The sequence below is a fragment of the Ovis aries genome, chromosome 5 (assembly GCF_016772045.2).
Source record: "Ovis aries strain OAR_USU_Benz2616 breed Rambouillet chromosome 5, ARS-UI_Ramb_v3.0, whole genome shotgun sequence".
Lineage (NCBI taxonomy): Eukaryota > Metazoa > Chordata > Mammalia > Artiodactyla > Bovidae > Ovis > Ovis aries.
In genome coordinates, this window is record NC_056058.1 from 107,117,319 (window position 1) to 107,129,861 (window position 12,543).

Consider the following 12,543-nt stretch of genomic DNA (forward strand, 5'->3'; position numbering starts at 1 on the left):
GTCATAATTTCAATAGGCAAAAATTCTGTGTGTTTAAATGAATTAACAACTTCCCTCATAGTTTTCCAGTTCAAAACCGCCTTTTCTAGGTATATGCAAGGCCTTTTTTCCAACAATGACCTTCAATCTCGCTGACAGCTGACCGCCACTGGGAAGTGCACTAGCCTGCCTGGGCTGCCATAACGAAGTGCCACGGACTGGAGGCCTTCAGCAACAGAAGTTTACTTTCTCGTGGTGTTGAAGGCTGAGATCCCTGAGGTCAAGGTGCTGCCTGACTGTGTATGCCGCGAGGGCTTTCTTCCTGGCTTTGGGACGGCTTGCTTTCTCACTGTGTCCGACCCAGCGGAGAGTGAGTTCTCCAGTGTCTTTCTTATAAGGACACTGGTTCCGTCACATCAGGGCCGCAGTAGCATGACCTTATTGAGTTACCCCCTTGTAGGCCCCATCTCCGAATACACTCCCGTTGCAGGTTGCGATTTCAGCATATGAATTTTGAGGCTTGAGGGGCACAGTTCAGTCCATAGCAGAAGGTGTAGAGGATGGTCCTCCATGAAGGGAATCCTACAAGTCAGACACTTGGAGTTTCAGCCAGATATTAAATTCAGAGGTGGTATTTATAACCATACATAGAAATTTCTATTCAACCCAAATCGTGAAAGCTCAGCACTTCTGTCACGGGCCAGAGACCTCAGTCTAGAATTAACAGATACGCGACTCTATGATAAGTATGTCTGACATAAAACCTTAGAATAAAAAAGGCACATGCTGAGTAGCCATCCATTCCTCGAAATGTTCCAGGTTCTGCACCTGCACCGGGTCACATCGACAGGAAATTAACTCAGTGGAAGTTATTAGTCTCCTATAACATTGTCCTCACAAAACCATGATTTGAAGAGTCTCTATATTAAGGGCTTTACACAAAAATGGCTCATAAGAATACTGCCTGATTCATTCATAAAAGGGCCATTGATAATATTCTTAAATGTTTTCCAGCGTCATTTATATCTTTTAAGTAAATAAAATAGAATTCCCAGATAGAAAGTGTACAAAGGAGTAAGCATTAGGGAAAAACCCTTCCTCACTGACTTCTCAACATCATTAACTACACTAGCAACTGAAAAACCTATTAATATCCATTGGACCTTTACTATCCATGAGTTATTATGCCAAGTATGTATATGTTTCCATAGTTTTTTTTCTTACAAAAAGCCTCATGATAAGAATAGTATTTTTATCTTAATTATGAAGTAAAGAAATCCAATCAAAAGATTAGATAATTTGACCTAGAATTTTGAGATACAAGTGACAGAACTGAAATGCAAATCTGTATGACTCCAGAATTGATTCTTTCACTCTAAACAAAAAATATACTTACTTGAAGGGAAAATTATGAGAAAAATCAAGTTACTTTCAATTAAATAAAGAAGCACTCCTTGTTCTCTGTGTCACTTTCCAAAAAGACAGTCCTATCCTCTCCAGCAATCATGCCGACAAGGTCTGTGCAGGTGACATTCCTTCCGGAGGCATCTGTCTTAAGTGATCGGATAGAAGCGGTGATCATTACCCGACGATCATGCAGCCAGGGCAACCCAGACAGAATCATTCTCCCTCTGTGGGAAAATCTATCAGCGGCGCTACAGAGAATCAAGTCATAACGAAACACATCGACAGAAACAGTGAGCCCTGTCCCTTGGTGAGCTATTTGACCATGCATGTGAGCAGGCATGTGAAGCGATGACTTTTCGCAGCGCTGACCGATGCAGGAAGACCAAGCACTCAGTGCGAGCGCAAGGAAGAGGCCTAACCTTATGTCCAGCAGAAGCACATTCTCCGATTCTGATAGGGACCAAGAAGAGAAGCGCAGGGTTGTCTGACACTCTTGAGACATCTTTAGCAAAACACTCATCACCAACTTGCCTTAAACACTCCCGACAAGAAATCACAAAGGTGCTTTAAGTACTGATGATTTCAAAATACTAAGAATCGTTAATGAGGCAAACACCACTAGTATTACTTATGGCTTGTACAACTTTTTTTTTTTTTTTTTTTTTACGGCTTGTACAACTTTGATGCCAAAGAAAATGTACTGATTTTGACTGCAGAGGAAGCAACTTTGGTATGTCTCTCCTCTTTACTGCTGATAGAATCTTTAAAGGTATTCCACAGCTCGAAACATCTATTTTCCCACTTGGGTTGAGAAAATATTGATAAAATGCTATTTAATTATTTCAATGCTAAGTCCAAGTATAAGCATAAGAAAAACATCAGCGAAAGCAGAAGGGTCACCCATGGCCTCAGGGCACCTTCAGACCCAGACCTCAGTCTGTTAGAAACTGCCTTCTCTCTCTCTATTTTATTGCCATTTAAGAATAAAATGCTGACTCCATGTGATCTATAGAGAAGGCTCTTTGATCTATAACACTACAGATGGATAGATCCACATTGTACATTATACCAACAATGAAATTTAGACATTCTTACAGGAGTTATTCAGGACAGAATTAAAATATATACCTTCATGAGACTATCAGTTACAGTACAAGTATCTAGGCAGTGATGTCACCTAGGGACACATGTCAGAATCTGCTGTTTCTTGGATGTCATACTCTTCCGCTGGTTTGAGTTCATACCAACCAGAAACAAGTGTGCTCATTCAGATTCACAAAGAAGAGAAAGCAATGCCCAAGGATGACTAGACCTTGGCAAGTCCAAGCTCACAGATCATTCTCCATGAACACTGCTCAGAGGAAAAAAGCACACACAATTGCCAGAAAAGTCTCGACAGGTCTGCTCCCGGTAGAGAAACAATTATAGGGGACATGACCAATATTTGAGGTAGGAAGATTTGGGGTGTATTGCTCAGGGGGATGAGGAATATGAAGCTGTAAATAATAAATGGAAAAGCAAAAGTCTCTTCCAAGAAGTCACCCATATTCTATTCCTATGCTATCAAAGTCACTGGGAGATGATAAGAAGCGTCAAAGCAAGATCAACAGTGAACAAATAAATGCACTGAAATCATCAATCTGCTGAAAAAAAAATATCAGATCGCTAAAAAGAGGAAAACTTTCAGGATCCACAGAAATACCCTACCACTGTGAGGTTTTACCAGAGCTCAGGGGTCATGGTCAGAGGGAGGCCAAGAAGCTTCCAAGAGCACAGATCCTATGATGGAAGGCTGTCTTCCGGACCCATCACTGAACAGAGCAGTGGAAGAGCAGAAAGAACTAATTCTACACACTTGGAAAAAACTGAAGGCCCCGAAGTTTTACATGAATCTATGCAGGGGCAAGTTAAAAATCATCTGTTGAGCTGCTGCTATATAGGAAGACTTCTGACCATTCTAAATATTTCAAACAATGTGAACAGTGAGAGAAGTGGAAACCTGTACACTTGATCGATATGATAAACAAAGAAGGATAATTCATCTGTTGACTTAAAATCTGTTTAAAATTGGCACTAGTGAAGAATAAGCATCACCCTCCTAAAAGGTGGGCAAAAGTCAAATACATTACACTTCAAAGTCAGCTTCAATCTACTGTTTAAACCAGAACTATATTGAAAGTGCTTTTAAAATAGCAAGCAAGTTCTTGAGAAAGAAACTATCTGTGACTAAGGTCTTACTGTTTAAAATTATATTCACATATGTTCAAAATCAATGAATTTGCCTCCTTATCTTGCAATTATCTTTGAAATTCAGTGATTTATTTAATTACATAATAGACTCGCTATCATTATTGCCCACCTATTCTGTGCTAAATACCATGGTAAATACGGGTTAATACGAATATAATTCAGACACGATTCTCCAATCTCGATTATCTTAAAACTTAATGGAAGTGAGAGACATATCCCTAAGAAACTATAATAACATATAGACTATAGGCTACATGATATTCATAAAGAAGAGTGCTAGTTAACCTGAAAGGACACTTTTGAATTATATCGTCCCTGACAGGCCCTTTTAAAAACAGAAGCATTTTATTCTAATAATATGCATAGGCAATAGTAGAAAAATAAACTTAAGTCTTGAGACACGAGTCAGGTACATTTTGAGCATAAAATGTGAGATGTGAAGAATGAACTATAATATCTGAGGGATTAAAGAGAAACACTCTGGGGTCTGGGAAGAACAAGAGAAACAGTGAAAGCAATGGAGAAGACGGATGAGAAGGCCTAATGGAACAAGAGCAAAACAAACTCCACACACGTTCCATAACATTTCCTAAGGCCATCTCCTGTTTCCAAGGAATATAACTTGAACCATCAATCAACAAACTCTAGGGTACATTTCAGCTGTTTTAAAATTATTGATCAGAAGTTTCCATCTTATACAATAGACTTCCTAAATTTGTAGAAAGTTCTAGTAAATTTGACATTACCTTCCCACTTCAAAATGTTAACTTTTTGTACATAAAAAAGATTATCATATATATATAGAGATATTAAAAATATTTCTCAAGTTGAAAAACAGTTTACTCACAACAATCTGATGTTTCTGAAAAGAAATATTCCAAAAGACCCGAAATGCTTGTTTCCCTCAATTCTGGCTCTTCTGGTGATTTGCCCACAAGTAAAACATCGTTCTGTGGACTTTCACAGTCACAGAAACCAACTAAAGCAGTCTTTCTCAAAACAGAATTGGTCGCATATAAGCAGATTTCTGCAAGAATTTTTATGTATATGGAGACTACATTCTGGGCCCAGGAAAAATCATCTACCTCGCAGCTTTTATCCTAAAATGAGAAAATAGCTATTAGAGAATCAAAGTATGTTCTGTCATAATGACAACTATATACCATACTTATAAGAAATATCTTCAGTTTTTATTGAGTTGTTAAAAGACCATAATCAACTAACACTTCTAAAATGCGCTCATTAAAAGCAAGTATTCCATGGGTAGATTGCAGGAGACAAGGTTCAAAAATTTAAAAATTACTAAAAAGTATATAAAGTACAACATTTCAATTTCCTTAGTAATCAATGGATTGTCAATTAATCCAATGAGACACTATTCTCCATTTCATATTGTAAAAGAATCTGTTTTGTATATAGTTCAATTTGTATGTACAGTCTTATATATTTTTTCATAGGAATGCAAAAAAGTTATATCTTCTGGAGAGGAGTTTGAACAGCTGTTGTAAGGGGATTCAGAGAAAGTATAGAGTCTATCACTTGGCAACAAATCTATTCTAAAGAAATATCCGTAAATGCAGGTAAAGATTTTTTGTATGAGAATATCAGTTCAATATTATTTGTAATTAGATGTGAATCGTTGTTGGTGATGCACAGGAAAGCCTGGCATGCTGCAGTCCATGCGGTTGCAAAGAGTTGGACACGACTAAGCGACTGAACTGAACTGTGAATAATGCAATTAACTGAATCAGAAATAAGCTCAAAGTTCAACAACAGAGAAACAGTTACCTCATCCTCACTAAAATGTATTAATAAATCTTAATAATATGTAATGACAAATTTTTTTAAATAGGAAACTAAACCATGACTATCTGATCCCATGTCTGCTGATAAAATGTAAAAATTCCTCCTGGATGCATGCATGTGCACGTGTGAGTATAATGTGCTATCTCTGTGTCTCTATCTATCTGTTTATACTGGGGTGTACAGTAAACATGCTTTACTTTCACATTTAACCAAAATTATTGTTACAAAGTCAGGCTCATTATAGGAGCTTCCCTGGTGGCTTGGACAGTAAAAAACCTGCCTGCAATGCAGGAGACCTGGGTCTGATCCCGGGTTGGAAAGATCCTTGGAGAAAGGAATGGCTACCCACTCCAGTATTTTTGCCTGGAGAATCCCATGGACAGAGGAGCCTGGAGGGCCACAGTCTATGGGTCCCAAAGGGTCAAACATGGCTGAGCAACTAACACTTTCACGTTCCTTCATGATCATTATAAGTCCTAATATAATGTACAATTAAAATAGGGTCAGAAGTAAAATTTGTTTCAATTTAGGTCTTTTTGTGCACCTTCATTAACAATATACTCTTACCTGATTTTGAACAGACATAATGCTTAACAGAAAATCTCTCATTAGGTCCATGAACGCTTTCAAACAAGCTATGTTTAATCTGGCAGCCTCCCCAAGGACCAACAAAGCCAAGGCTGAATCCAACCTGGAAATTTTATAAACAAAACAACAAAGACTTTAGTTTAAAATAATACTAAATAATCTTTTAACGAAAAAGGTAATAGGCCAGAAGAAGTGACTGCTGTGGATGACTAGATACATTTATTTTCAAAAAAGACTAGTGTTCTTTGCCATTGGTAGCTGCTTACAGAAAAGGGCCACATTGGGACAGATGCTGAGTCCACAGCAGTGCTCTGACAAAACTGAGAGCAAAAAATATTACAAATGATCGCGTCTCTTTACAGGTCCTGCGTAGCAAGCAATCAAAGGCACTGGTTTCAGAGTGTCCCCAAGATCTCACAATAAGTTTTGATTTTTAACCTTTTGCAACTGATTCCAGCAGGTATATTTCAGGAGAGAGTTTTATTCTCAAAAGAGAGAATTAAAAAATAGTCTTTCTAAATACTATGAAAGCTCAGTATTTTTATATAAAGTGAAATTTCTCAAAATAAATTTGTATTTCACATTAAATAGAAGACTGCCAAGATTTGAAATATCTATGCAACTAGGAGGGCTTCCCCGGTGACTCAGATGGTAAAGAATCTGCCTGCGGGAGACCTGAGTTCGATCCCTGAGTTGGGAAGACTCCCTGCAGCACCCACTCCGGCATTTTTGCCTGGAGAATTCCATGGACAGAGGAGCCTGGCGGTCTACAGTTCATGGGATCACAAAGAGTCGGACATGATTGAGTGAGCACACGTATGCGCGTGCATACACACACACACACACACATGCGCACACACACACATGCACACACACACACACACACACACACAACTGGGAAATCATATAAGAATTCATTAACCTTAAGTGTACATATATTCTAACAGTTTCAGGAAATTATACATTTAGTGTTGTTATTCAAATTTCAAAGAGCTGATAATAATGTAAATATAAAATTATCTCTGCCTGGAGCTACATACTGCCTTGATTCATAGGCCATTAATCAGTTAAATCATCCCACATAGTCAACAGAAGAGTCCAAATGCAGTACTTGGGTGCAATCTCAAAAACAATAGAATGATCCCAGTTTGTCCTTCTCCAGGGAATCGAGGGTAGAGCGTCTGCCTGCAATGTGGGAGACCTGGATTCAATCCCTGGGTTGGGAAGATCCCCTGGAGGAGGAAATGGCAACCCACTCCAGTATCCTTGCCTGGAGAATCCCATGGACAGAGGAGCCTGGTAGACTACAGTCCATGGGGTCGCAAAGAGTGGGACAAGACTGAGCAATTTCACTTTCACTTTCATAAGACCTTAGAACTAACACTAAAAAAAGGTCCTTTTCATCACAGGGGATTGAATATAAAGTAGGAAGTCAATAAATACCTGGAATAACAGGCAAGTTTGGTCTTGAAGTACAAAAAGAAACAGGACAAAGGTTAACAGAGTTTTTCCAAGAGAACATAGCAAATACCCTCTTCCAAAACACGAGAGGACTCTACACATGGACATCACCAGATGGTCCACACCAAAATCAGATTGATGATATTCTTTGCAGCTGAAGATGGACAAGCTCTATACAGTCAGTAAAAACAAGACAGGGAGCTGACTGTGGCTCAGAGCATAAACTCCTTATTGCAAAATACATGCTTAAATTGAAGAAAGTAGGGAAAACCACTAGACCTAGTGGCGTGACCTAAATCAAATCCCTTATGATTACACAGCAGAGATGACAAATAGATTCAAGGGATTAGATCTGGTAGACAGAGTGTCTGAAGAACTATGGACGGAGGTTGGTAACATTGTACAGGACGTGGTGGCCAAAACCACCCGAAAGAGAAAGAAATGAAAGGAGGCAAAGTGGTTGCCTGAGGAGACCTTACAAATAGCTGAGAAAGAAGAAGCAAAAGGGAATGCCGAGTTTCAAAGGACAGCAAGGCGACATAAAGTCTTAAGTAAACAATGAAAGGAAATAGAGGGAAACAACAGAATGGCAAAGACTAGAGATCTCTTCAAGAAAACTGTAGACACCAAGGGAACATTTCAGGCAAAGATGAACACAAGAAAGGAAGAAAATGGCAAAGACCGAACAGAAACTAGGGAGATTAACAAGAGGCGGCAAGAATACGCAGAAAAGTGGTAAAGTGTTAATCACTCGGTCGTGCCCAGCTCTTTGTGACCACATGGACCTTAGCCCACCAGGCTCCTCTGTCCATGGGATTCTCCAAGGATACTGCCGTGGTTTGCCATTTCCTTCTGCAGAGAATACACAGAAGAACTATACAAAGAAAGGTCTTAATGACCTGGATAACTACAAATAAATGTGGTCACTCATCTAGAGCCAGACATCCTGGAGTGTGAAGTCAAGCGGGCCTTAGGAAACATCACTACGAACAAAGCTACTGGAGGTGATGGAATTCCAGTTGAGCAATTTCAGATCCTAAAAGATGATGTTGTGAAAGTGCTGTACTCAATATGCCAGCAAATTTGGAAAACTCAGCAGTGGCCACAGGACTGGAAAAGGTCAGTTTTCATTCCAATCCCAAAGAAAGGCAATGCCAGAGAATGCTCAAACTATCAAACACTTGCATTCATCTCACATGTTAGCAGGGTAATGCTCAAAATCCTTCAAGCCAGCATTCAACAGTATAAGAACAAAGAACTTCCGGATGTACAAGCTGGATTTAGAAAAGGCAGAGGAATCAGAGATCAAAATGCCAACATCCTTTAGATCACAGAAATAGCAAGGGAATTAAAAAAAAAAAAACTACTTCTGCTTTACTGAATACACTAAAGAGTCTGACTGTGTGAATCATAACAAACTATGGAAAATGCTTAAAGTGATGAGAATACCATACCACCTCACCTGTCTCCTGAGAAACATGTATGCAGGACAAGAAGCAATAGTTAGAACTGGACATGGAACAATGGACTCACTCAAAATGAGAAAGGAGTACATCAAGCACATGTTGTCGCCCTGCTTGTTTAACCTCTGTGCAGAGTACATCATGAGAAGTGCTGGGCTGGACAACTCACAAGCTGGAATCAAGATCGCTGGGAGAAATAGCAATAACCTCAGGTATGCAGATGATACCACTCTAATGGCTGAAAGCAAAGAGGACATACAGGGTCTCTTGATGAGGGTGAAAGAGGAGAGTGAAAAAAGCTGGCTTAAAACTCACCATTCAAAAAATTAAGATCATGGCCTCCAGTCCCATCACTTCATGGCATACAGAAGGGGAAAGAGTGAGAGACTTTATTTTCTTGGGCCCCAAAATCACTGCAGATGGTGACTGCAGCCATGAAATTAAAAGACGCTTGCTCCTGGAAGAACAGCTATAACAAACCAAGACAGTGTATTAAAAAGCAAAGACATCACTTTGTTGACAAAGATCCACAGAGTTAAAGCTATGGTTTTTCCAGTAGTCATGTACAGATGTGAGAACTGGACCAAAAAGAAGGCTGAGGGCAGAAAAATGGATGCTTTTGAACTGTGGTGTTAGAGAAGAATCTTGAGAGTCCCTTGGACAGCAAGTAGATCCAACCAGTTAATCCAAAAGGAAATTCAGTTCAGTTCAGTTCAGTTCAGTTGCTCAGTTGTGTCCAACTCTCTGTGACCCCATGCATCACAGCACACCAGGCTTCCTGTCCATCACCAACTCCCAGAGTTTACTCAAACTCATCTCCACCGAATCGGTGATGCCATCCAGCCATCTCATCCTCTGTCGTCCCCTTCTTCTCCTGCCCCCAATCTCTCTCAACATCAGAGTCTTTTCCAATGAGTCTACTCTTCGCATGAGGTGGCCAAAGTACTGGAGCTTCAGCTTTAGCATCATTCCTTCCAATGAACACCCAGGACTGATCTCCTTTAGGATGGACTTGTTGGATCTCCTTGCAGTCCAAGGGACTCTCAAGAGTCTTCTCCAACATCACAGTTCAAAAGCATCCATTTTTCTGCCCTTAGCCTTCTTCTTCGGCGCTCAGCCTTCTTCACAGTCCAACTCTCACATCCATACACGACCACTGGAAAAACCCTAGCCTTGACTAGACGGACCTTAGTCGGCAAAGTAATGTCTCTGCTTTTGAATATGCTATCTAGGTTGGTCATAATTTTCCTTCCAAGGAGCAAGCGTCTTTTAATTTCATGGCTGCAATCACCATCTGCAGTGATTTTGGAGCCCCAAAAAATAAAGTCTGACACTGTTTCCACTGTTTCCCCATCTATTTCCCATGAAGTGATGGGAATGGATGCCATGAGCTTTGTTTTCTGAATGTTGAGCTTTGAGCCAACTTTTTCACTCTCCTCTTTCACTTTCATCAAGAGGCTTTTTAGTTCCTCTTCACTTTGTGCCATTAGGGTGGTGTCATCTGCATATCTGAGGTTATTGATATTTCTCCCGGCAATCTTGATCCCAGCTTGTGCTTCATCCAGCCCAGCATTTCTCATGATGTACTCTGCATATAAGTTAAGTAAGCAGGGTGACAATATACAGCCTTGACATACTCCTTTTCCTATTTGGAACCAGTCTGTTGGTCCATGTCCAGTTCTAACTGTTGCTTCCTGACTTGCACATACGTTTCTCAAGAGGCAGGTTAGGTGGTCTGGTATTCCCATCTCTTTCAGAATTTTCCACAGTTTATTGTGATCCACACAGTCAAAGGCTCTGGCATAGTCAATAAAGCAGAATAGATGTTTTTCTTGAACTCTCTTGCTTTTTTGATGATCCAGCAGATGTTGGCAATTTCTTCTCTGGTTCCTCTGCCTTCTCTAAAACCAGCTTGAACATCTGGAATTTCATGGTTCACATATTGCTGAAGCTTGGCTTGGAGAATTTTGAGCATTACTTTAATATAACCTTGAATATTTATTGGAAGGAGTGATGCTGAAGCTGAAACTCCAATGTTCTGGCCGCCTGATATGAAAAGCTGACTCATTGGAAAAGACCTTGACGCTGGGAAAGGCTGAAGACAGGAGGAGAAGGGGACAACAGAGGATGAGATGGTTGTATGGCACCACTGACTCAATGGACATGAGTTTGAACAAGCTCTGGGAAATAGTGAAGGAACGGGAAGCCTGGAGTTCTGCAAGCTCACTGGGTTGCAAAGAGTCAGACACAACTCAGCAACCGCACAACAACAGGAAATCAGTTTAAATAGTCAATATATTTGGACATTATATTTGAATTTCACAACTGTGATACTTCAGGTCAGCAAGTCAAGCTCATCATGATTTCAAAAGGAAACACCTCTAACTATGGAAAAAAGATAATTCTTTGCATTTGAATGATGCTTTGCAGATCTCAAAGTTCTTCACAATTTACCTCCTTAATCTGAACCACAAGTGTTGACACATTGAAGAATTTTTTTTAAATATTTTAAAGATATTTTAAAAATTGAGTCAAGCAGATCTGGGAAACTTGTCCCAGTTCATGTTTTAAGCTAGGTTAACTAATAATGTAAGTCTTCTCCCACCTATGTGTTTTTCCTCCTTTTTTCAGCTTTGCTTTCTAAGCCATTATTCAAACACATTAATATTTAACCTCAGATTACAATGCTGCCTATTGTGCATCTAGTTCCATTTGTCTCCTTCTTCCTTTCAGAATTAAACCTCAATTTTGTTCAAAATGGCCAAGCGATCAGTTAATATTGCTTCAACAAGGTGGAAACTTTTCCATCTTGATTGGGGTAGTGATTACACAGGTGTGTGCGTCGGCCAAAAGTCACAGGTCTGTACACGCAAGTTGTTTCACTTTTGTTATATATAAATCATATCAAGCACATCTGATTTTTAACAAATGACTCCCCGGACTCCTTTGGAATGGCGTTAAGCATAGGTTTGGCCAGTGAGATAGAAGAGGAGGCATATTGTAAAAGCCTTCCATAAAAGCTAAAACTGGTTTTAAATTCAGATAACAGGTTCTCCTTTCTCCTCTGCTCATCCTTTTCCTGGGAATTCACACCTGACACCAGAAGGTAGAGCAGCCGTCTTGCATCAACGAGGATGAAAGTCATTCACTGAGGATGGAATAACAGGAGGCTAGGAGAGGCTTGGCTCCTGAGGGCCCCTGATGCATTCGCTCAGCGGTGCTGCACTGGTCCTGTGTGATAAACAAAGCCCTACTTGGTAATGCGGCTGCAGTCAGATCACTGTTCCACGCAGGAGCACTAAAGTCTAAGCAATGCATTTAAGCAATATTTATCAGCATGAAGTTTAGAGGAGGGAAATTGGAGATGGAATCTCAGCTCTATCACTAACTAGATATATGGCATAGGGCAACAGTCACACCTCAGCTAAATCTTAATCTGCTCATCTATAAAGTAAATGTAGCAAAACTTACTTTTCAGAGACTATTATGAAATTTAAGGGAAATACTCTATATAAAATGTCTGGATTCAAAAGGCTGCACTGAACTGAATCACAGCAATACTATTACTTCAAAGCCAATAGACATGAGT

The 12,543-nt window shown here is 39.8% G+C and overlaps 1 protein-coding gene across 2 annotated transcripts in view; it reads right to left on the minus strand.

Annotated features, from left to right (window-relative positions):
* The window catches only part of TMEM232 (transmembrane protein 232), a 274,691-nt gene that overhangs the window by 176,495 nt on the left and 85,653 nt on the right, over positions 1-12,543 (minus strand). For both annotated transcript variants that reach the window (XM_060416083.1, XM_012179047.5), the window contains exons 10-11: positions 6,010-6,133; positions 4,484-4,736 (exon numbers count right to left, since the gene is read on the minus strand). In XM_060416083.1, the coding sequence (XP_060272066.1) occupies positions 4,484-4,736; positions 6,010-6,133 (377 nt within the window). The remainder of the gene's footprint in view (positions 1-4,483; positions 4,737-6,009; positions 6,134-12,543) is intronic.